The sequence below is a fragment of the Diachasma alloeum genome, unplaced genomic scaffold, assembly GCF_001412515.2.
Source record: "Diachasma alloeum isolate Michigan unplaced genomic scaffold, Dall2.0 Dall_scaffold_00533, whole genome shotgun sequence".
Taxonomy (NCBI): domain Eukaryota; kingdom Metazoa; phylum Arthropoda; class Insecta; order Hymenoptera; family Braconidae; genus Diachasma; species Diachasma alloeum.
The window spans coordinates 181,784-206,918 of NW_021680665.1; the positions used below are offsets into that span (position 1 = coordinate 181,784).

The 25,135-nt window shown below is 36.3% G+C and overlaps 1 protein-coding gene across 1 annotated transcript; it reads left to right on the forward strand.

The window, feature by feature from the left end:
* The first annotated feature begins 510 nt into the window (after window positions 1-510).
* Window positions 511-17,820, forward strand: LOC107042865 (serine/arginine repetitive matrix protein 1). The gene is made up of 5 exons (XM_015264071.1): window positions 511-780; window positions 875-1,196; window positions 4,082-5,521; window positions 12,440-12,839; window positions 14,160-17,820. The coding sequence occupies exons 2-5, from the start codon at window positions 1,040-1,042 to the stop codon at window positions 15,523-15,525; spliced, it is 3,363 nt and encodes a 1,120-aa protein (XP_015119557.1). The 5' UTR covers window positions 511-780; window positions 875-1,039; the 3' UTR covers window positions 15,526-17,820.
* Window positions 17,821-25,135: the final 7,315 nt, after the last annotated feature.

Consider the following 25,135-nt stretch of genomic DNA (forward strand, 5'->3'; position numbering starts at 1 on the left):
CCACCGTGGAGAGACAGGAGAAAAATTAATGATACTACGGTGGCAAGATGGCGCTGAGACTTTTCCTGGATATAGTGGAGCTCATTCGCTGGAAAAATTTGGATAAATGTCTCTTATTGGAGGAAATTTCCCTTGATTTGTGGGGTGAATCCAATGGGAATCAAGGATTTCTCGTGGAGACGATGCTCCATTGGTTGGAATTTTCTTCCTCATGACTATTAGAATTTTCTATTTCATTGATTGAAGATAAAAAATCAATGAGCGAATTCTGTCTTACCTACCGAGGAAAATCCAGGGAATTTTCTTGTTTCATCACTTCAAGATTTGTCAAAATGTATGATTATTCAATGTTTTTATCATTTTTTTCACCATTTAACAAATTAATTTGGAGGTTTTCTTTTGATGAATAATTGAAATCTAAAATTGTAATAATTTACTAGGGCATTTGATTTCCGCCGAACGCCATTGCGCGGTAGTGTTTTGGTCCTAAATAAAAATGGCTGACCTCGGTGTATTGGCAAGATACCGCAGATATTCGTGAATTTGTATTGATGAATAAATCCACCGGTGATTGTAAACACCTAGATCATTAGCCTCTAAATGATCAATCGATCGTTGCTCATCTCAATAATTAGTGACCAGTGATTGAAGAGTGATTGTTCACAGAAGAAAATAAACATCGTAGTGAGGAGATAGTTCCCCTCGGCGCGACGACCCAACATATCCACATACATACGAAAAAACATTGAGCCCCAGAAGTGCAGAAATTCGACAAATTTTGTGAGTACCAGCATCAATCTTCTGTTGCAATTTAATTTATAAAGAATGATTGGTGATTATTTAATGAAATCGATGGGTTTTTGAATCGATCCAGGTGAATTCATTGGATTCTTCAACATACCCATGTCGCTAGGTTATAGTTCATGAACTCGGAGGGCTTACAAATGTTGATGATGAGACAACAATCGTGGTTGACGCTCGAACAATCAGCAAGAAGTGTCTGTCGAGGATTTTAGATTTTTAAATTGGTGTTGGAGAAATGGCTAATGCCGAGTTTGACGCGGAGCTCTTCGAGAAGAAGCTCCATACTCTCAAAGACTCGCAGGAGTCGATACAGAGTTTATCTTCGTGGTGCCTGGAGAGACGGGAGCATCACAAGAAAATTGTTGCAACTTGGTTGCAAGTGTTGAAGAAAGGTAAGGGACTCCCAATGATTCAGTAAACTTCTGTTTTGGGGAGAAGTTGAAAGGAGAGGAATAGTACACAGAGAGAAAAAACAGAAAAGTGCGTGAATTTGTAAAAATATCGATAACTTTCGGCAAGTTTGCTCCAAAAATTTGGAAAATTGGCGGCATTCTGTTACCCCTTAAACAAGTCTTACTTGTGCCAAGAAAATCGTCTATTCAAAATTATCAAAAATAGATTTTTTTGTTCCAAACAGGTGGCGTAAATTGTACACTTTTTACCTTTTTTTAAATATTCATAATTCAGAAACAGATCTATCAATTGAGCTCAGTCTAGACTCGTCACAAAGGGGAAGAATTGTTCTTTCAATTGAGAAACAGAATTATTCCACTTCATGAATAATTCAACACGTCATGGACATTTCGAAAAAAGTCAAAAGTGTCCATTTTACCCCACCCTCTCCTATTGCAAAAATATATTTAGTCTTTTCGAAAAAAAGTTATTCTCTGTGCAAGCGAGCAATGTAATTTCTAGCAGTACTTCGTTATTCGACACTCCCATAAGTATTTTGCTCCCGACAAATGCGCGTTTCATATGAAAAGAGGTATAGTATATTGTCGTTTCGGTTATTCAATAATCACAGACAAAAAATTAATTCTCAAATGAAATAATAATAATGATATAACAACAATTTTATAACTTTGGGACAAAATATTTCTTGATAAACTTTCCTCCATAAAAGATATTTTTATCCTGGAAAAGCACTGTCTTGTATGAATGATCCGCCAAATATTTCGTTGTTTCCAAAAGCAGAGCAATTATTCATGTTTGAGATTTTCAAAGTCGAACCAAACAATTGTTTTCTTGGTAATTTTCAACTAACGATTTTGTTGGCCTAAACAAGACTTGTTTGAGAACTTGTTCGTTTTTCTCTCAGTGTTAATTGTGCACCAAGGGGGGAAAATAGGATACTCCAACTCGTGTGTGGATTGGTAAACAAGCGGGCTTGGTGTCCTGTTTTCCTTCCTAGATGCATACATTATTTTTCCTCATGTTTTCACGGTAAAGATCAATTTTTCTTTGTAAATTCACGAAGAAATTTGGGTTGCGTCATTCCAAGGATTATCGAAAACAACAGAAATTCGAGGAATGAAATAGTATTTTTTTGGGGTGTTGCGAGGGCTTTTTTTACTCGTATGACGTTGGCACCACATTGACTGTCCAACTACACAAATAAAAAATCCCCAACGCAACAGCCCGAAACAACATTTTTTTGTGATTTTCAAATTTCTGAGTTGGGGAAATATGCAATATCAATTGACCTTTTCATCCTCAGTCACTAGATTTTCGGACACTTTTTTCCCATGTTAATTTCCCTAGGAGTTTCGAACACTTTTACGGGATTTCTATAATCATAATTTTTGATGGCTGAAATCTATATTATCTTAAATGTCAAATATTTCTCAGAATTTTTGATCATTTTTCCGAAGATTTTTCAGTTCGATGAACGGAATAATCCTAGATTTTCAGAATGAAAAGATCTATTCGCAGATGAGGAACCGCGAGAAGCAGTACAGACCCACACGGAAACATTTATATTTTGAAAAATATATAAAAAAATATCTTAAATTGGCCCAATTTATGTAAAAAAATACATAAAATATATGTTTTATTTATATTTTTTATATATTCTTTATAAATTTGACAAATGTATGGAATTGGCCCATATCTATGTTTTAAATATATTTTTTGATGGGTCGGGGGGGAATAAGCCACTTTCCTTTCTTCATTTGGGGAGGAAAATCGAACTTTCCATGCAGATATGACGAACAATAATTTCTTTCGCAATTTTCAGCATTACAAGAAATGTCCTGAGATTTGTTTTTTCGTTCTCGTTTTCAACAGTTCACTTTTTTAGATGAGTTGTTTTGTGAATACCTGCGAAGCTAATTCGTTTGAGAAGAGATAGGGAATTATCTTTTTGACTGCAAATTTTGCTAGATACAACATTTCACTCCTTTGAACATTTATTCTATGAATATTTCCGGAGATAAGGAGTTGCCCTACAAAATGTCCAAAGACATTTTTTGTAGTCCATACAATTCTATACAAAAATTATTCTGGGATGTTTCTTTAAACTTAGACCTTCCAAAGATAGCAAAAAATTCGTCAATTAGTTTTTTGTATAATCGAACAAGTGTGAAACTTCAATGCAGATGAGTTTATAAATATCCCAGAAACTTGTGGGTTAAAGGACATCTACAAATATTGGAAGGTATATGATTTGTGGGAACTCTGATACCAATGTAAAGTATGAGGCCATTTAGTAATGAATAACAGTTTATTAAATGAATTAGAGCGAACGGACAATCGTTCTTGAAGGTGGTTTAGAGGAAGGAAAAAAACAAATACGCAACACTATTTATAAAAGAAATTATATCTAAAATGAAGATGCTATTGAGGTTTTTGCCTCGAAACATCTTGTTTCTAAGGTATTTTATAAAATAATTTTTTTAAAAAGAAGTCACATCTAAGAACTTTATGTAGACCAATTTGGAAAAATCTCTGATTCTTCTAACTTCATAAATAAATTTTGAGAGATCTCTACAAACAATGTCTTTCTAAATTTTTCTATGAATCTTCCATTCGAGAATATTCTCAGAAATATCTGGCAACTAGTTTTTTCGAAAAGAAATGGATCTTAAAATTTCATGCAGGTTTATTAAGAAATATTCTGAAAGCACTAGGTTTGCAGAAAAATCTCCAAATATACCTTACAATAACCAAAGTAATTTACATTTTCGCTGAATTTCTTCCATTTGAAGCTATCGTCGAACTAATCATTCAATCTATTTCATGTTAATCCCTCATTGTTTTTTAATTTCTCCGTTCTCAGTGAAAGTTGAGCACAGACTGACGCTCTTCTACCTCGCTAATGATGTCATTCAATACTCAAAACGAAAAAATTACGAGTTTGTCGAGTCCTGGGGCACAACCCTTCAACGAGCCACCACTATGGTCCGCGACGAAAAAGTAAAACACCGGATTCTCCGGATTTTCAAAATATGGGAACAACGTCAAGTCTACGACGAGGAGTTCCTCACGGACCTCTCCGGCCTCATCTCAGCCGCCCCAAAAAAAAAAATCGATCCTCAACCAGTCAACATGCCCGAGGAGTTCCAGGCTGCCCTCCTGATCTCCACGATGCGATCCTGCTCGACCCTCGAAACTGCCACTGACGCTCGTCTGAAAGATCTCCGCGACAGTAACATCGACATTGACAATGCCGAGGAACTCTGCGCCTCCTTGAAAGACCGAAGAAGAGTCGAGGACGCAGAGAAGGAAGTGGAAACGGCAGTCAAGAACATCGAGAATTACGTCCGAGCGCTGGAAGCTGAGATCCGGGAACGAGTGCAAGTGCTGGAGCTGTTGGAACAAGCTGATCAGTTCTACGAGACTCAAAGGGGTGAAGTCAAAATCGTAACCAACGCGTATCGAAATTTTGGCAGCAGAGTGAAAAACCTGAAGAAGAAATTGGACGAACTTCTGCCAACTCTGACTTCTCCAATTCCATCTCCGGATGTGAATGCACCTTCACCGAGTCCTGACAGTGATATTGAGCTCCCTGGGGATGATCAGAACGTGAGTTCAGTGAAGGAGGTTGCTCCACCATCAATGTATGGATCTTACAGCCAGGATTATGAACCCTTACCAGTGCCAGCGCCTGATACCTCACAGGGGAACAGTTCCAATGATTTCACGAGTAATTTTTCGTCGTTCATCGGGGGCAATATAGACTTTGACATGAGGAGTATCTTTAATGATAAGAGTCCTGGAGGTAGTCAGATTTATAATGAGGCGATGCCCATTGAAGTGATCAATATGAGGCCGTCCAAGGGGGCTGCTGGGGAGGAATTCCCGTCAGGAAGTTTCTTGAAGGTTCCTGAGGCCAACAGTGCTACTAGTTCTGGGGGAATTCCTGGACTGGGGCTGGATCTGCCTGAGCCGAGGGCTGAATCACCTCAGAGGCCGGATTATACGCATTTGGAAAGGCAGGTGGGGACGACGACACCTAGGATGGGCGGGGCACAGGGGGAGAGAATTGGAGGGAATCATCAGATTGGGCATAGCACGCCCTTGGCACGTGGACCTGGGTACTCAAGAGAGCAAGGGGGATTTGAGGGAACTGCGAGCTCTGTTAATCCTCTGCCTCCTCCGCCACTTCCTCCACCGATCTTTCTGGAGGAGGAAGGCTGTTATAATAAACTACCGCCTAAATTTCCGACCTGGACACCTGCTAATGAGGGGACGAAGGAGGGGGCTAAGTGGGAGACGGGTGAGTTTTTGGAGCTGTTCTATTCTGAAAGGATAAAATAAGATGAGGGAATAGGGAACTTTTGAAGGCATGCATTTTTTTCAATTTTTTTATCTCAAGTTTCGGTCTTAACCCTTAACACTTAAGGATAATTAAGCATTTTCAGCAAATCTTATTTTTTCATGTTCAAGGAAAATTCTACATTTTTTTTGGCTAATAATAGAACATATGAAACTAACTTCGTTGATGTTAAAAAAAAATTAATCGCGACAGTCTCGCCAGAAATAAATGAACAAATTTTTCTTTATACACTGGCTCTTATGGGATTTATGTAGACATTTACAATTCACCTACTAGAAGAGTCTAAAAATAGAAATAAAAATAGAAGGTAATGTGTAAAACTATACTGAATCGAATAGCCAGAGAAAAATTTGGGGTACTCGGGCAAAAAGAGTACATATTTGAAAGATTCTATCCCATATAAGGGCATGTTAGCTCATGCCTTTGATGCATTTTGTCCACTCCATTTCTAAATAATAAAGGTGGCTTGGTGGATTGAAATTTTCCTTAAGATAAAGAGAATAACTTCATCTCTCAGTTGAAAAAAAAATCAATTTTTTTTTAATACTTGCGATTTTGGATAAACATCCTTAAGTGGTCGCAGCTCTTCATCGAACGTAGTTAGTTGCGCGGTAAGAAAATCACCGCCCCGTGTATTTTACGATTTCGAGGAAAACAAAGTTGAACAAAAAAAAAATTAATTCCACGTTTACAGCTAATTTTGATAATCCAAGAACTCGATTTGAAAAAGTGCAAAATTATGAAATTTTGAGGTTAAACATCGGGATTTTCAGCGAGTCGAGTATTCAGAAGATTTTAATAATTCATGGGTGTAAGTCTGGACCGAAAAAAAAAATGTTGATGTATTTCATGTTTGAAAGTAGGAGTACAAATTTTTATGGATTTTTCATTCACGAACTTTTTGTGTAAAAAGAAAAAAAACGGCGGGATTCCCTCATTGTGCGATCACTTAAGGGTTAAATGATTAATCTTTCATTTATGGACATTATAAATATTGCTTAATAATTAATAATTGACTGTGAAAGTTGAAGATTTCATATGCTTGAAATGAAAATTTCAAATCGTTAATGACATCACAAGGGTGGTCAAACGCTGGACCAATCACAGAATGGCTCGAGCCAACCTAACTCAATCTTCACGTACGCCTTATGCAATGGATGATGGCAATTCGCTCCTCTCCTCACATTCAACCAATGGAGCGCTACCTAGCATTACTTATGCCACTTTGTGACATCATGATTGAAATAATCGGTTTCAAAAACGTTTGGTTTTCAATCAATTGTAAAAAAATATCTAGGCAATATTTCTTTAAATTTTTTTCATTTAGGTATCTACGGGGTTTGTAGAATGGATGATTAGGGAAATTAGGGAAAACTGAGCTCCGTGCAAGTTCTCTATTCAAATTTCAGATCATTGTTTGAAAAATGCTCTAACGAGGATAGTAAAATTTCGATAGGGATTCATTTGGTTGAGGGTAATGAAAAAATATATGGTAAATATCCCAGTATCTGACTTTATCCCAGTAGCCGAACTTTTTTGAATTTTCAAAGTATCCTAAATCCTGCAAGTTATTATTTGATACCACACTTTGACAGACGATTCAGAGAAACGAAGTGACACACGTAAAGTAATTTTTTTGCCCACCAAAAGTTATGGTACTCTATTTGTACATTCAGCTAGGGCCTGAGCATTTAGTTACTGTAAACATTCACCTTACAAATAATATTTAGAATATTCACCTTACATGAGCATTTCCTGTCCTCAGTCAGAGTCGAGGATATTCGCCACAGATAAGGAAATTAGAAGTTTTTTTTTATTAGAAATTCATTTTGAAATCTAGCGCATTCGGCAGACACTTTTAGTGTACTTATATTGGAAATTCTATCAGTTGTCCGCTGATTCTATTGAACCATTTCACACCTTTTCAGCATGTTTTTCCAATAGATATATTTAATAGATAATACTTTACAGGTAAAGCCAATAGAATGTTATTCATGTATCAATACTCTATTAAGATTTTTCTGTAGAAATTCTTTAGCTTGGATTATCTAAATTTTTTATTCGACTTTCTTAATGAGACGAGAAAAAAAATGGAGTGAGAAAATTTGCGTCGAGACATTCTCATAAAAATGTCACGATAGAAAAAATTGTACGCAACGATCAAATTCTACAAATTTTTTCTATGACGTAGATTCTAGTAGACATTTTCTATTGGAAAGAATTGGCAGAAAGGTTGCGAAAATTTTCCGTAAAATCGGTGAAAAACTAACAGGATTTTGTAACGAATTCGCTAGATCTCTAAATGAAATTTTGTCATGCCTGGTCTCATCTTGTTTTCTTATTTTGCTACTAAATTATTCAAGAATTGAATGAATTATGGTGTTTTATGACGAGCTGGATTCATTAGTGAAGTGGTGAAATAAGATGAGTCGATTTCGTTCAAGGTTCAGTCTGATCGGACTATCTCAGCATTCAAGAGACATTGCGAAATCTTCATAATCACTCCCCTTGTCGCTCCCATTCTGCACTACTAAAACGGTCCTTAAGAGAATTATTCTATCTCTCTTGGATTGGAAGATCGGAACAAATCCGAGCTTGAAGATACATCGTCTCATATTATTACTTTGCTCCCGATTGAATCACGAGTAAAAATACTAAATTGGAACTAATGAGGCTTATCAAAATTTCAATTTTATTCTTTCTTTGACGTTCATTGGGGATATTAGAAACCACATATTCATTAATTTTTATCGACAATTGCGTACGAAATCTTATTTAAGGGGGAACCGCTCCGAAACTTGAAACTCTGCTGAGGCTAAATGGATCTATTGAGAGACTTTCTATGTGATGAGCCATCCAAAAAAATGGGAAACATGTGGAGTTGAACCCGTTTTCAGTTAAAAAAATCATTTATCGCCTAGTGACATAATATACTATTTTTGTCATTCCGGCCGTAGGCAGAGATTCACGGACGCGGAGCGGAAAAATATTGTTCGTCATACGGCCAAAAAACACTTTTCTGACGAATATGATTGCAGCCCTCGCCTTCGGCTTGTGCTGCAAACCTCATATTCGCCAGGAAAGTTTTTTTCGGCCTAATCACGAAATATACTATTTCGAGATTAGGGCTCGTCAATCCTGGACCGGTCCCCTCTATGTCAGCATATTCCTTATATTGATAACACCTACTGTTAGAAATCTTGAACCCCCTTCCCCCACTTATGCTTACGTTTCGGTAATACTTAAAAGCCTCCTTGTACCGTAAAAATGCTTCATAGATCACAATTTTCATCCCATTCAAACCTGCTAACGTTCGTTGGATTCCGAAGAAGAAAATTGGGTATCTATTTTTTTTTTATTTCTAATAGATCATGAAAAAAATCTTTTTTTTCGATTCTATCTTTTTAGCTTGCTTTTCAATAACGTCTAAACAAAGGTTGCTTTTAGTTTTTGAGAAGTTTGTATATATCTTTTTTTTCTTTGGCGGTACAGGGAGGGTTGGGGGTGGGATAAGGGGAAAATCGTAAACATTCGAGAGGGTATACGAAAGTGAAAAACATTTTTTTTTCTTTGATTGAAATTACCTTCGATTCATCACAAGAAAATTTTTTCGGAACATTATGAAAAACCGAGCGAGGAGAGTCCTTTTTCATAAAGTTGATTGACAATGAATGATTGTTTTGATTGTTAACTTTTTAGTCGTCTTGCGATTGATGGATCAATCAATGATTTCCATGACTACGAAGATGTTATTGTGCGTTACAGCGCTCACTTGAAGGTGGTCGCGCGCGACAGTGCGCATGATTGCCTAGTAATCACAATAGTACATTAGAGTATACAAGGGCACAAATTTCGTTTTCAACGAATGAGTAGTTTACAGGTCGAGCCAAAGGCGAGGTCTGTACACACATTCGTTGAAAACGAAGTTTATTACCGAGTGCTCTATAATATTTTATGTCAAGTCGTGCAGAAGTCGAGTTTTGAGCACGCTGCGCGAAGCGCAGGGTGCGATAAACTCGACTTATTGCACGGCGCGACATAAAAAGATTTAGCGAAACGTCGCACTGTGACAATTTAATCAATGTGAACTTATTCCCCCACCATCCCTATGAACATCTGGTTGATTGGTAGAAAACTACTTTTCACACGCACACGTGATACATACTATTTTTTTGTGATACCTGCTGAATTCCCGGTTTAGTGTGGTAGTTGGTAAAAGTAGTGGTGTAAAGTGGTTGTTTTTGTGCACAGAATGCATAAAGTTAAAATTTTTGAACTTTACGCATACCGTGCGGAAAACAAGCACTTTACGCACACTAAACGGTGACGAAGAGTGAATTTTTTAGAACGGTGTTGCACAAAAATGATTTTTTCATCATCTAGAGTACACACACCAGTGTTCAAACTGGTCCAGTGATTGAACTAATTTATATATTTATCGTAGAGCAAATGTTCTATGGAGTGAAATGGGACTTTTGTTCTTTTACAAAACCAATATGAATAATGCATAATGTACCTAAATTCAACGAGACCTGGTGAAAATTTCCCAAATTATTGAATCTTGGTCTTTTGGTCATTGGTATTTGACGACTCTTATTTGTTTGAACACTGGACAGTTCACCCTATTCAAAATTTAAAACAACGGTTAACCAATTCCACCCTTTGGAGTCTAACGAACACTAAAAGAAATGTTTGAATCAGATGAAAATTGTAGTTCATGGACCGTTTTTAAGATAAAAACTAAAAAAATGAGGGTTTACAATGAAAAGTGGAGAAAATCGGTTTAATTCTACGTTTCCCAGTTTTTGCGTGCGAACGGAGGCATTAAAATCGTTCTATCTTTAGATTTTCTAATTTTGCTTGGAAATGATGCAGAATAATGGTCTGAAACGTAAAAATATAAAGTTTGACGACCATGTGTGTATGTATGTGGTCAACTTTTAGAAAATTGAAGAATTAAAGACTAAAATAATTTCAAACAATCTCAATTTTGTCAGATTACAAGTATTAATGAGGACTAACTCCGTGTTCAATTCCATCCCAATCGATCCAACCGTTTTGGAGAAATCGCCGTTTGTTTCTTAATCGTTTTTCGTAAACATCTCGAAAACTATCCAACCGATTTCAATCTTTTTAACTTCCCGGCCCAAAGGGAGGAAGTTATTTTATTAATATTCATCTGAATGTCTTCTACAGGAATGTCTTCTATGTCTTTCTTAAGGAATCAATCTAAACATGCATACCTGTTCGGCCAAAGTCTTCGAGATGTTGCCATTCTTAGATTTTTAAAAACCGCTCGATTACTCCATTCACCCATCAAGAATTTTCAAGTTTCAAGGCGATCCCCGCCTGAACAATTTTTTCATCACGCTGTGCGAAAAAGTAACTTTTCATCACTCTGTGTGTAAAGTGCCATTTTACGCACGCTCCACGTGCGCAAAACCCCGCTTCCCACTCATTGTGATGAAAAATCGGGTTCGATACTCGCGGGAAAAGTGTTTTTAGACCCATGGGATTATATCACTCGCCTTCAGCTCGTGCTATAAATCTCCCACGAGCCCAAAAACACTTTCCCGCCGCAATCTTATCGAAATATACTATTTTGCCTAAGACGTCCCTTTTCCACACATTGTGATGTAGAATATCGTTCGATACTCATGGGAAAAGTGTTTTTTGGCTCGTGGGATTATATCATTCGCCTTCGACTGATGCTATAAACCTTCCACGAGCCAAAAAACAGTTTTGCGCACTCGTAACGAAATATACTAATTTTGACACTGCTGTTACGTTCACCTCGTATCGAAAAGTGCCTTTTCGTTTATTCATAGTATACAAAATAATATACACTCGCCTTCGGCTCGGAAGGCAATCTTGCACGTGGGGGACGGTGATCTGTTTTCCAAGGCTCGGGCATGTAATGTACTATTTGTCTACTTGTAAACGAAAAAGGCACAGTTCGGCCACTCGCTGAACGTAACATCACTGTCAAAATAGTATATTTCGATACGAGTGCAACCGAATTTTCATGCGTGGGAAGTTGGCTGTCAATTACACGAGCTGAAAATTCCTGTCTCACATGTGTCGAACTAATATATTATGTCATCAGGTGATAAAAGTATTATCTGGCGAATGTGGCTTTATAATCCGATCCAAAGGCGAGGATTATGATCACATTCGCCAGATAATAATTTTATTGCCGTGTGACATACGATATTTTATGTCATTGGGCCCGAAAACCGCGATCTAATCGAGCGAAGCAAGGTTAGCATCGCGGTTTATCGGGCCTAATGACATAAAATATTTTTTGACAGTGATGTTACGTTCAGCGAGTGGCCGAACTGTCCCATCTTCATTTACAAGTAAACGAAAAGACTTTTGTTTACGAGTAAACGAAAAGACACTTTTCGGCACGAGGTGAACGTAGCAGCAGTGTCAAAATAGTATATTTCGTAACGAGCTAAAAAACATTTTTTCACGAGTGACGAGCAATATTTTTCATCACAATGTGGCGGACTTTTACACGCGGAGCCGAAAGTTCACTTTTCGTCACAGCGTGATGAAAAATATTGTTCGACACATGAGACAGGAATTTCCAGCCCGTGACGCTCGTGTGATTGTCAACTTCACACTCGTAACAATTCCGTCCAACTCGTATCGAAATATACTATTTTATTTTCTTCCATACGGTTGCAAGATGATTAATTAAAAGCTAAAAATTCATAAAACTCGAACATTTTGTTTTATAGCACTCAAGATTTCAATCGTTTTTCGACTTGGTTTTGATGCATATTTTGAAGTGGAATTGGTCAAATTGTGGTGTGCATTGGTTTACTCAAAAATTATGGTTTCTATCCTCAGGAAAGAATTCATGGTCAAGTGACAATGGTGAAACCGAGCGTTGGGAGTCCCCCAGTGAACCCACCTGGTCTAATGGTATGAGAGGCAAGCCCAATCTCTCAGAAACTCCGGAGTCTCCTCCGATCTACGAGAAATCGAGCTTTACAGATCCTGTGCAGTATAACGACTCTCAGACAGAGGAGCCCATCCTCAGCAGCGCTGCTGACGTAGACCACAGGGTCATACCAATTCCATTGCCCCCCGATACCCACCTCCCTCATCGTTTGATGAAAGTTGCTGATGTCGATCATCGAAATCTGATCAGTTTAATCGGCAGTCCAGCTAATAATTCAGCGAATTCTAATGAATCACAACCACCAACCGGTAATAATTTGTGGAGCGGTACTGATCAAGATTACAGGTAAGTCCAAATAATCAGGACAAATGAACGTAATTAGAAATTGCAAGATGACACTTTTTTGAGAATGAAACGAAAAAACTAAAAAAAGAAACGAGAAAGGAAAAATTAAATGTCTTCGAAAATGAGGAAAATAACAACTAAATATGAAATTAACGATTCAAGGTGAGAAGAAGCAATTTTTTATGCAATCATTTGGAAGCTTATGCAGGAGTTTAGAAGATTGTAGCAATCAAGGAACAAAAATGGTTTTCTTCCGTCAAAAATCTTTTATGGCGGGTTATCAAAAATGCACAGCAAATTCTAGACAAAATTTCTGGTTTGAGATTTTCACATTTTTAATCCATCCACGAAATTTCAAATAGAGGGTAAAAATCGTTTACGAAACAGCAATTTTTGGGAAATTAACATAATTTGTTACAGGAAAATGCAATTTTTCGACCAAAAAAAAAAACTGAAGAAAACTGGGACTTCGTGAACTATCATTCTTTGCTTTTATATCAATACGTTTGCAATTCTTTTTTATTGCCACATTGAAATTCTTTCTCATTATAGAAGGGATTGTCATGTCACTGATACCGTACCAAAAAATTTCGGTTAACATTTCCAAACAAAACGTTGAGATATCGAATTTCATTTTTCGGAGTAAAGCAACCCCGCCATAATAGGGTAAACAGGTCAATTTCCAGTCGGGGACTTGTTTATGGACGTTTCAACTTGCATTGAATATTCCATAAATAAAATGAACATTGTACTGATTATTTTACATTTCAATAATATCACTCGTGTATAATCATCTGATCAATTATTTTTTCTATTGATGGACATTTAATAAATAAAAAAAATGGCCCAGTCGTCTAGAAATTAGAGGTTTTCGCTGCATTCAACTATTTCTTAATATAATTATTCCTTGTTTTGTTATTTTCACTTTAAATAATTTTTTTCTGCTAATTAAAACATTCTTGAAGATATAGAAGCCATCATATCCCCATTTAGGCGATTCTTTTATTTGATATCCTATCATCCTATCCTTGAAGAAATTTGAAGAAAACAAACAAAATTATTCTTTCTAAAGGAATAAATGGAAAAATAGACGATTATTCTACATTGCAATTAACAAAATCAAAACTATTAATTTGGTTTTCATTCATTTACCGTTTCAGGAAACAATGGAAAATCACAAAAACAAACGGTATAGGCACAAATCCTAAAATCTCAGTTAAAACCCATGATTTTCTCCTCGAACGATGCAAAAATACATTTAGAAAAAAAAAGCTGAAGAGATTCTTAAACCACGCTAAAATAAATTCCATTATCTTCCAGGCGACAAAATCAACCCGGTGACATAGTAGAATCCGTGGACATGGAGATGTCGGACGAGGAGACGGATTCGAAGCAAAAAAATCGAATCCTCGTGGACGTCCGTGCCCAAGATCGTGACATGAGGCCAGGCCCCCTCCACCACGTCGACATGGACATGCGAGTGATTCCTCTGCCCTCCCCCATCCCACGCAATCCCCCACCAGACCTGCGGAACATGCACCCAGGTCCGCCACTTCCGCCCCTCCCACCCTATCGTCAAAACCACCCAGACTTCCCTCCAAACCATCCAAATCACCTGAATTTTCGAGGTAATCCCAATCTCCCACCCAATTTCCTCCCTCCACAGCCTGATTTTCCCCCCGATTTCCACCCGAATCGACCGGATATGTACGATTTTCAGGAAAATCAACATCCAGACTTCCACGATGATCGTCGATTCCCTCCAGATCACCTCCAGCAGCACCCACAGCATCACCGAGACTCCCCAATGTTCCTTCGAGGTCGAGGGCGTCCGTTCCCTCGAGGTCGTCGTGAAAGGTTCCCCGAAGGTCCACCACACCGTCGCCACCGGCCCCAAGACCAACTGGAGCTCCATCAGGAAGCTCCACCACCTGGAAGATTATCACTCCTCCAACCCCCTGAGACTGTAGTCATCCTGGATGACAATGGGATGCCAATAATGCCAGATATGAGTCAAGATGATTCTCGTGTACCTGAGGAGGTAATCAACGAAGATAATGAACGTCCAGGTGCTCAACCAAGCCCTCCAAAGGATTCAGAACCCTCTCATAATGATCCTGGAGATCAGAAAGAGCCTGAGACTCCTGGCGACTGTGAAGAGATCACAAGTGAAGAGAGATCGCAGGAGGGTTCATTAACTCGTGCTGACGAGCCTCCTAGGAATCTCTCGGAGCACCTGGAGGCTCTAATGAACTCAGGGAAGCCTGCTGGGGTCAATGATCTCAAGAGACAAGCATCCAATGGATCACTGGAGCAGTTGGAGGAGAATCAGATGTCTCCGTCAAGGAAGAGGGCTTTCATGCCCAATAATGGACCTCCAGAGCTTTATCCTGTCATCGTTTATGACTACGAGGGTCAGCATGGCAGTCCTAATTTCAGGGGGAGACTACCCACACCTGTCTCGCCAGCCTCTGTGAGTCCTTTCGCTCCCTGGAGGGGCGGCGGACATCCGCAGAGGGGCCGAGGGGGCTTTAGGGGGTCACCGAGGGCGCCCTGGATGGATAGGGGACCCAGAGGACCTCCCAATAATTTTTCACCGAGGGGGGGGAAACGAGGAAATCCCTTCAGGGGGAATAATAATGGGAATAATGGATTCAGGGGGAGGGGACGAGCTGGAAATTGGTAGATTTATTTCAGCAATGAAGTGGTGGCTAATAACAAATTCAGGAGTGGTATTGTGAAACACGACGGAGTGAACGAACTTTCCACATCTTGTTGATTATTGCATCATCTCAATAATTAATGATTCGAGAAAAACACGCCAAGAGATAGTTTATCGTTGAATTATTTTATGATGCTCGAACGGTCTCTTGACATTTGTGACTAAAATCATTTATTTTTGAGAGAGAATGTGCAGTTAACAAAAATGTTGAATTGATTCATTGTGGGTTTTCATTAAACTACTGAATTTTATAAGCATAAAATTATCGCGGTAATGAAAAAGTTTAGATATAAATGGCAAGACATATTTTTTTTGTTACAAATTTTCCGCAGTGACAGAAATGGTCCCTTGATGTTTTTTGTTAAAGTCAATTGTTATCGAGTTGAAAGCATAATGATAATTACTATTCATTGTTCGAGTGAAATCGACATCTGTCACGTTTGTAAAGTTACAATTATTATTACCACTTCGCTGAAAGTTTGATGGAAACTGGTGGATGACTGGAGTGTGAGGGAGCAGTGCTCTTAAACGTAGATTAAGACTTGTAAATAATTATAATTACAGGAAGGATTCGAGTTATAAGAATTTTGTCATTTTATGATTTAAATTAAGTGTAAGATATTTCGAAAGTTCTTCAGTTTCATGCGTACAAAATTGTGTGAGGGCTGGCTGTCTTTTGGTAATTGTTTTTTTTAGTTTCTGTGAGTATTTTTGAATTGTCATTTTTATTAAAATAATTGAAATTAAGGAAATTATTGAGGAACGTAGTGTAATTTTATAAGGTCATCTCACCGATGAGTGGGCATTGGAGAAATTCTCAATTGAGCCTTTTTTTGTTTGAAACCTCTTCACCTTTGAGAAAAGTCTTTTGATGTTTTCCCCCCAAACCTAATCATTTGTAATCATTTGTAAGATTTTCCTAGTAAAGTGGCGGAATTAAATAGGTCGATTTGACTTCTCAACTGATTAGATTAGTTCATGGAAAGTTTTGCAATTTTTTTGTCATAATAAATTTTATTACGCTCTGTGGAAGAGGATAATTATTAAAATACTCTGCTCTTCTCGAGTCAAGACAGTTTTACCACCTTTTATCCCTCCACAATTGAAATTCGTTATTAACGATTAACGACTTCACCATGGATTTACACCCATTTTACCCCATGACTCCACAAATGTCTTGAGAAAATTGATTGAAAAAACTGCATTTATTATTTTCATTTCAACAATACTTTCTTGAATTCATAAATATTCACAGAAATATCAAAACGAATTAACCAAGTTGTTTAATGGGATCAAAAACACAGTAAAGCAACCAATTTTAAATACACATGTGATTGTATATATAATGCGAGGTGTCATGAAAATACTAAGGGGATTTTATTAGGAGTCATTACTTGATTGAAATTTTTTCCCTTGCTCCCTGTAACCGAGGCTGACGTTTGATACGTGAGAAATCTGCAATATATGATTATAAAAAAAATCATAAAAATATGGACATCACCTAGGAATATTATTCTCAATGACACGATTATTTTTTGCCCGTTGCGAAAGTCGTTACTCAGGAGGGAAGGGGGGAGGGTGAAAATGAGAAATAAATGAAGAAAAGGAACTGGGCTGGAAATTTCATTTTTCCTTCTTTAGGACTGAGCCATACACCATTAACATTGTTGACATGCAAATGACAAAATAATTTTCAACTTGTTCTATTCTGTTCGCTTCTTCATCTCCATTCACATTTGCATTTCCTTATCATTTTTTTTATTATTTTTTCGTTCTTTACTTCATAAAATGATTTATGGAAACACAGGCATGTCGAATTGAAAAAGATGATTGTGTTAATAAAATGTAAAAATATTTCCTCTCCAATTGCGTGCACTTCCCCTTATTCCGATGAAGAAATATAAATAAAATAAATTTTTTTGAGAGAGAGAGAAGGAGGGGTTTGTTTGAAAGAGACAACTGGACCAATTCGATTCGTAAAGATTATTTTGCTAAGATGGTTTAGAGAAAGATGTCAAGAGACTTTTTTTGCAGCTGAAAAAGACCTCTTAAAAAATGGTCTTGTGTCACTGCTTCCTGAAACCAATAATTGCCGAAATCATGCGAGTAGAGAAGTCATAAAGGTCAAAGGAGGAGTCGAAAAGTTTTGTGACGTTTTGAGTTAGATACGTCACAGTTCCAAATATATGAGGATTTCGTTTCAAATGAGTCAACGGCTGACCCTCACCCTCTTGGAAATTGCTCTCGATTTTTTCTACGATTGGGGGGCCAAAAAGATTATCTTTCAATTTTTTTCATATTCTTTCGACGGCCCTTTTCGAAGATATGATTTTTTTTTCGTTTTTACGTTTTTTTTTCAATAACTTCAGTTCTATTCATCCGATTTTTATTTATGACACGTCAAAATTTTCGATTTTTTACTATCTATAAGAATATTTTGAGTAATTTTTTTTTCAACCCCTGGGTGCTCATAATATCGAATTTTCAAAAAAAAGTTGAAAAACTTGAATTTTCAAAATTATGTCACATTTTATTTTTCTCGTCTTTTTTTCAGTAACTCTTGTAATCAAAATAAGTATTTTGAGTTCTCATACAAGTTGGGTTCCGTCCTAGATCTATTTTATTTTCAATTTTTTCTTCTCGAAATTCCACGGATTTGGTCAAAATACCGCAAAATGGCGTTGATTGACTTTGATCATAAATAGTATGAAGTGAATTTGAACGTATACTAATATGTTACATATTTTTTCGGTACATAATCTAAGTCGTTTTGGGGTGTTTTGACCAAATTCGCAGAATTTCGAAAAGAAAAAATTAAAAATAAAATGGATCCAGGACGGAACTCAACTTGTATGATGACTTAAAATGCTGGTTTTGGTTATAAGAATTACTAAAAAAAAGATAAGAAAAATAAAAGGTGACGTAATTTTGAAAATGAAGTTTTTCAAATTTTTTTTTTTGAAAATTCGGTATTATAACCACTTAAGGATTGAAAAAAAAATGACTCCAAATCTTCTCATAGATGGTAGAAAATGCAAAATTTGGAGGTGTCATGAATTAAAACCAGTAGAATAGAACCCGAGTTATTGAAAAAAAACGAAAAAACCAAGAAGAAATCATATCTCCGAAATGGACTATCGAAAAAATCTGAAAAAAATTGAGAGATAGTTTTTCTAGCCCCCCAATCGCAGAAAAAATCGAAATCAATTTTGAAGAGGGTGAGGGTCAGCCGTTGATTTATTTGGCATGGAATACATCATACTATTCCATGAATATATCAGAAATTGAAAATTCCGCAGAAAGTCTCTTGAAGCGCAGTTTATAAAGTTCCTGGCAATCAAGACATTTCAACTTTCTGTCCAAACCCACTCGTTTCTGTGATATTCACAAGATAATTGTTCAACAATTTTCGTTCAGAGAAAAATGTTAAAGTATTCTCTTTGTATCTCATAAAATTTGCAATAAAAAATCCTTCGCCATTTTATCCTAAACCAACTAATTCCAGAGATATTTGCAAAATAATTTTCAAATTCGTCTTGAATCCCTTCATTTTATCACTTTTCCACCCAATGAAACTTATCTAAATCCGAATTATTACTCTCTGATCATGAAAATCAATGAAACTCCTCTCTCTTTCTCTCTATTATTCTGCTAGAACCCCAAGCATTCCGGATCATAGCAACCCCTTGGCAATCCTCTCACCCCGAGAGTCTGTCAATAAAGATGTGCTTCCCCCCTTTTGCCCTCATTAAAGTGTTTACTAGCGCGTAAATGATATATATTAGTATCGATTCCCAAGGATGCGATTTGAACTGGCTGTGATAACGTAAAATTTTTACTGAAAAAAATTGCTATTCAACTTGGGAGTTTCCTCGACCTTTCACATGAGTTTACCTCTTAGTGAGAAATTTATCGAAGCACGAAAACTTTAAAAAAGCAATTAAAAATCGGGGTGTGAAAGAAAACTTTTTACTTCGTTATTTTAATGACCAAAAAAGAAATGAAAAAGAGAATCTGTGGAAATTTTTTTAGTCTTGTTCTTGGCGGATTGTTCGGACGGAATTCACGAGGACCGGGTGGGTTTTACCGGTGCGGAGAAAAGGGTGGGGGAACCTGTGCGGCTGTCAAATTAAGGCAACATCCCCAGCATTATTGAATCCTCAACTAACGAGGCTTCTGTACAGCGCAGAATACAGAGTGATGAATTAACTCAGTCAATTCAGGCGTTAACAATAGCTTCATATTAATGTCATCTGTGTGTTTTTCTAGTCAAAATGGCAACACCTGCTTGTCCCTCGTGAATATCCGACAGACACCCCCAATTTACTGCTACGCTGCACTCTATATAAATATAATTATGAGGATGAAGAACGTTTTACTAAAAATTGAATACAAAATTTTGTTTATTTGCGAATTCATCTCGGTAACGAGTGGTTCTAGGGAAAAATATCCGAAAACTGATTCGGGGAAAATTTTCTCCTCTACAAGGTCGTCTGACAGTTTTTGGTAAATCCACTAATTTTCAGAATATATTTATAAAATCAATAGCATGCAATTTTGGATTTGATTGTCATCGAAAAATATTTCGCTTGTGAGGTATTTGTAGAATACGCTGCCTATACGTATTCATATTCATACGTATTCATATTTTTTTCCATTTTCCTTGCAACATGACACACTTGTTTGAATTCACGTACGAAAAAATTCCATAAAAAACTTAACGAATTCGCTAGAAAATTCTTTTGGGATTTTATTAGAATTCTAGGGCATTCTGGTTAAAATTTTATTTTTTTTGCGCTGATCGTATGAGATATTTGATAGGAAAAAGGCAATAGATTTCGAATTTCAGATTTTTCTATAAGAATGCTTGGTCATCAATTTTTTAAGTTTTTTTCACTCGGATCCTATAATGCAAAACAAAACAAAATATATAGCGAAAAAAAACTTGGAAAATCCGTGCCCAATACTTTTCATAGAAAAAATCTCAAGAGAAAAAATTAAACAGAAGAATCGAAATCTATTGACTTTATCCTATCAAATATCTATTAGAATCTGCGCAAAAAACAAATGGAATTTTAACGCCAATTCTCTAGAATTTTAATAGAATCCCCATAGAATTTTCTAGCGAATTCGCAAAGGTTTTCCATTGAATTTTTTCATGTGTTAACCTGCGAATATCATGGAAATGGAGAAGTTTTCCTCATCTAGAAGAACGCTTTTTGATATTTCGAATAAATCTGCTAGGTTCCCAGATATTTGCAAAACAGTCTATGAGCAAATTTAGTTTTCTCTCCATTTCTTTGGAAATATCTTTGAATTAAGAAGGTTTCACACAATATATTAAAAGACATGATTTGTGGAGAATTTTGTAAAATACAAAAAGTGTTTTGAAATTTTCTTGTAAAACCACTCGTTACCAAGGTAATTCAGAAATTAACAAGTTAGTTATATCGCCCTGAGTCAAATCTCGCGCAGGCGCATCACCTCATTTCTTTTTCTGCATTTTTTTTATCTTCAGGGCAAAATTTGAAGTGCGATGGGAGTGTGATGATGTATGCGTGACGATTCGCGCACAAATTGAACTAATCTTAGTGGAGAATATGGAATGCACTGCATACTATGTATGCGAGACAATGAAAATGTTTTTTGTACATTTGATTAATAAAATTGTATCTTGAGGATCATCACTATTCACTGTGTTTTTTTATTTTATTTTTTCTGCGTTCCTGGAACGTACAATGTCACAGAGGGTAAACATGTCTGTTATCTTCCTTCTCATTCAAGGGGACGAGACAAATAACAGGGGTTGCGTGAGCGTCGTTCGATTTTTTTTACACCGCTTTCACTTCATCATCAACCCCGTCGTGAAAACCGCATGAGAGGAAAATGTATAATGTTGAAAGCGTACGGCGTTGCCTGGTTACCCTGGACACAGGTCACTACGCGCATGATTCTCTTTATTGTAACTTCCGTAATTAACTTGATGCATTTTGATAAGTAATTCATGAGGGAGCGGCGGGGGAGGAGGGGGGCTAAAAGATTGAAGTGCTTTATTAATCTGATAAGAATTCATGATGTTGTGTGGAATTATTAACAATCTTCAAAGGCTCTTATTTTTTTGCGTCCCAATGGAGTATTGTAATCGATCAAATTTAAGTTTTGGATTTTTCGTGTTATATCGAGCCATTATGATCCAAAAAGTCAGAAAATGCCATTTTTAGAGCGTGTCCGGACGTATGTAAACAAATTGTGTTTCGATTTTTCGCTAATGAATCTATGGAATTGAATCTTTTTTCTTCCTTAAATGTAAGTATTGTTGAGCCCTATGAATCGCCATTAATTAAAATTTAATTCATTTATTAATTCTTTCAATTTTTCAAAAATTGTTTTCTTTACGATAACTGAAAAAATGTTTTGAATTGATTGAATGATGGTTTAAAAAATTTATTTAGATGCCCTTTTGACCGATTTCAAAGATGAAGGCGATAGCAATAACCGTTATTTTGATTTATTTGAAAATTATCGAAAAATCTGTATTTTTTGAAAATTAGAATTCCTGGGATATCTTTGGATATCATGCTTCAAATGAATTCAATTATAGCGTAAAATGTTTGTTTTAATGCCATTAAGTCGAAGTTAAAAGATCATTGCGATAGTTATATTAGTTGATTAGATTTTTATGATGATTGTTGAAAATTTCGCATTTTTCATGAATTTCCTTGAAAGTGAGCTTTCTGATGGTTTCTTCAACTGTGATGTTTCAAATTCATTCAGTTATGTATAAATAGCATATTTTTATCAACATTTTATCGAAGGGCTGAGGGGAGGGATAGGATTGTAAAAAAGGCAATTGTTTGCATAGAAGAAAAGGATAATAAGAATAATGATGATGATAACATTCAACCAAGTTCAAAATCTGACAAAATTAATGAAAAAGAAATCATATTCAAATTAATAAAATGAAATAAACAATGGATTATACATGATAGAAGGAAATGATATGCAAAATAACCATTTGGAAGCATATTGCTAATTTATTAGCAAGAATAGCTATGCTATATTCGTGTTTAAACATATTTAATGAGGAAAATGCATTAAAAACAAATGAAATAAACGTTTGAATATTCTTCAAGATGTTTTAATTAATTGTTATGGCGTTGGATTGAAACAATTAGGGACATTCATTTGATCAAAATTCATATGAAGAAACATTGTAAATGGAACGATCAGTAATTTGTGAGCGGAGGCTAATGGGATTATGAAGCTATAAAAAAATCGAAGTTTACAAATGACATTTCATTTGTCGGGCGATGAGAATTGTTATAATGATCTCTGATAAGAGAGTCTTGATTGGAATTTGCTTAACGATCAATTGGCGAATCAAAAAAATTTTTTTCACAAATTTGATTACCCGCGTAATTGAAAGGAGTCTGCAGAATTTGCCTGATGTACTAATAAGAATATCAAAATGGATATTCCTTGGAAAATCACGGACATTCTGGTAATTTACAAAGTGGCTTTTATTTATACTTACCCTGTAATATAATTGTTCAATCATCATTCAATTACAAAATCTGAATTAACGATTGATGTCCATAATTGCGTGAGTCACTTTCATCATACAATTTTCATTCTTCATTCAATCGCCTCCTAACGATTCTTCTTCATCACATATGCAGTGATCCTAATTGAGCCATTATTCTGTTCATTCATACCAAGACATAATTGATTAGAATAGAGAAAGAATTAAAAAAATCCTCATCAATTTTTTCAATGCTAATTTTAATTCTCAAAAATTACCAGAATTCTTAATCTCGAAATTCTAATCAAGGAATCATTTCCTAAATTCATCCCCCAATCGTCACTGACTGCATTCAGAGGAACGACTTATTTGAATAAAATAAACTCTAATGGGTTTATCCAAATAACTCGTAATGAATAATCTCGTAGTTTTTATTGAAACTAAAACGAGTTTTTCATTGGCGTCGTTATTCTAATCAAATAAATTGTTTTCTTCATTACGAACAAATGTTTCCTTGATCAAAATAATAACTTCAGCAGTTTCGAAACTTGCCCCTACCAGAGTTAGGGGGGATAAAGTTACTAGGATTAAAAGAAGTACTTCATTAGTTTAAAAAGAAATTACTTTTTAGACAGCGAAGGGAATGAACTTCATCTGTAATAATGGTTTATTTAGATCAAATAAATCGCTTATTTGATCTCAATACAGATCCAACAGACAAATTTCAAATAAAGAGTTTTATTTGATTCAAACGCGTCATTTCTCTCAATGTTCAATAGAGTAATTCCACACTTTGAGGCTTAAGAATCTGAAAACATAGTTCTGAAAAAAGGCTCCATTTATTACTAATTTTGTTTCTCAAATTACGATAATTCCTAATGCCGAAATCCTAATCAAACAATGATTTCGATAATTCATCAAATAAATTGCTCATTTGACCCCAATGCAAGGTCAATTAATAGAAAAATTTCAAATCAAGAGTTGATCCAAACGCGTCATTTCTCTTACTGGACAATAGAACAACCCCACATTAATAACAACACGTTATTAAAAATCTGAAAATGTATTTCTGCAGAAAAACTTCACATTTATGACCTGCTAAAATTTTTAAAAAATCATAATGACTATAATAAACGAAATTTCCAAGGACCCATGAAATCCCATGAAATCCTTCAAAAGAGTTGTCCTCGAATGTTCAACAACCCCGATCTCTCCACTCCCTACCCCTCGACTCGGCTCTCACCCCCGAAAAGTCGGCAACCCCTCACCGACCTGCTTTCCGTTAACAACTCAGAATGTCACAGAAAAGGCATGAATCACGCTGCGCCTACAAGGAATATTATTTTCGTAAAAGCCTGAGAGAAGTATGAAGGAAAAAGCTAGCCCACGTGAAATTTTTCTACGTCGGTACTCCGTTGTGCTGTAGTTGGATTGGCCTCTGGTGGGTCGATAGAGCCCTCCTCCCGCGCTCTTCTCTAGTTTCCCCTCTTCCGTATTATATCCCACCTTCTCGTCTCCAATCCGGCTCTAGTGAGCATGCCACGACGAAGAGTAAACCGCCTGTCAGTGGCCTCTCGGGTACCGCTGGTGAAGTGATCGTCGAAAAAATATAATTATTTTGTTTATCTTTCATTCAAAACTCAATTAATTAATTTACTCATTTTATTGATTATTGTTGAGTTCATTTGTGTGGATAAGTGATGATTGCATTAAGCAATTAATGACTGAATAATTGAAAAATTTTTGGATTTAGTGAAAGAAGAGAGAAAAATTGCAAAATGTGAGTTTTTATGAATTATTCTGTTATTATTGTTTGGGCTGAAATGCTACTTGTTAGTGAGTCAGAGAAATTCCCGGCCCCAAATCTATTGATACCCCAATTTTACTACGAATGTGGGTTTCAGGGTGAAAAACGTGTTTTATGGGGGGAATTCGTGACACGAATGTTCATGAGATTAAACGATTTTCCTTAGTTTTCTCATGAGTTTATTGAAGAACTATTCAGGTAAAGAAAAATGTCATCGGTCTATTCTTAGTGTAGGGGATGGTAAT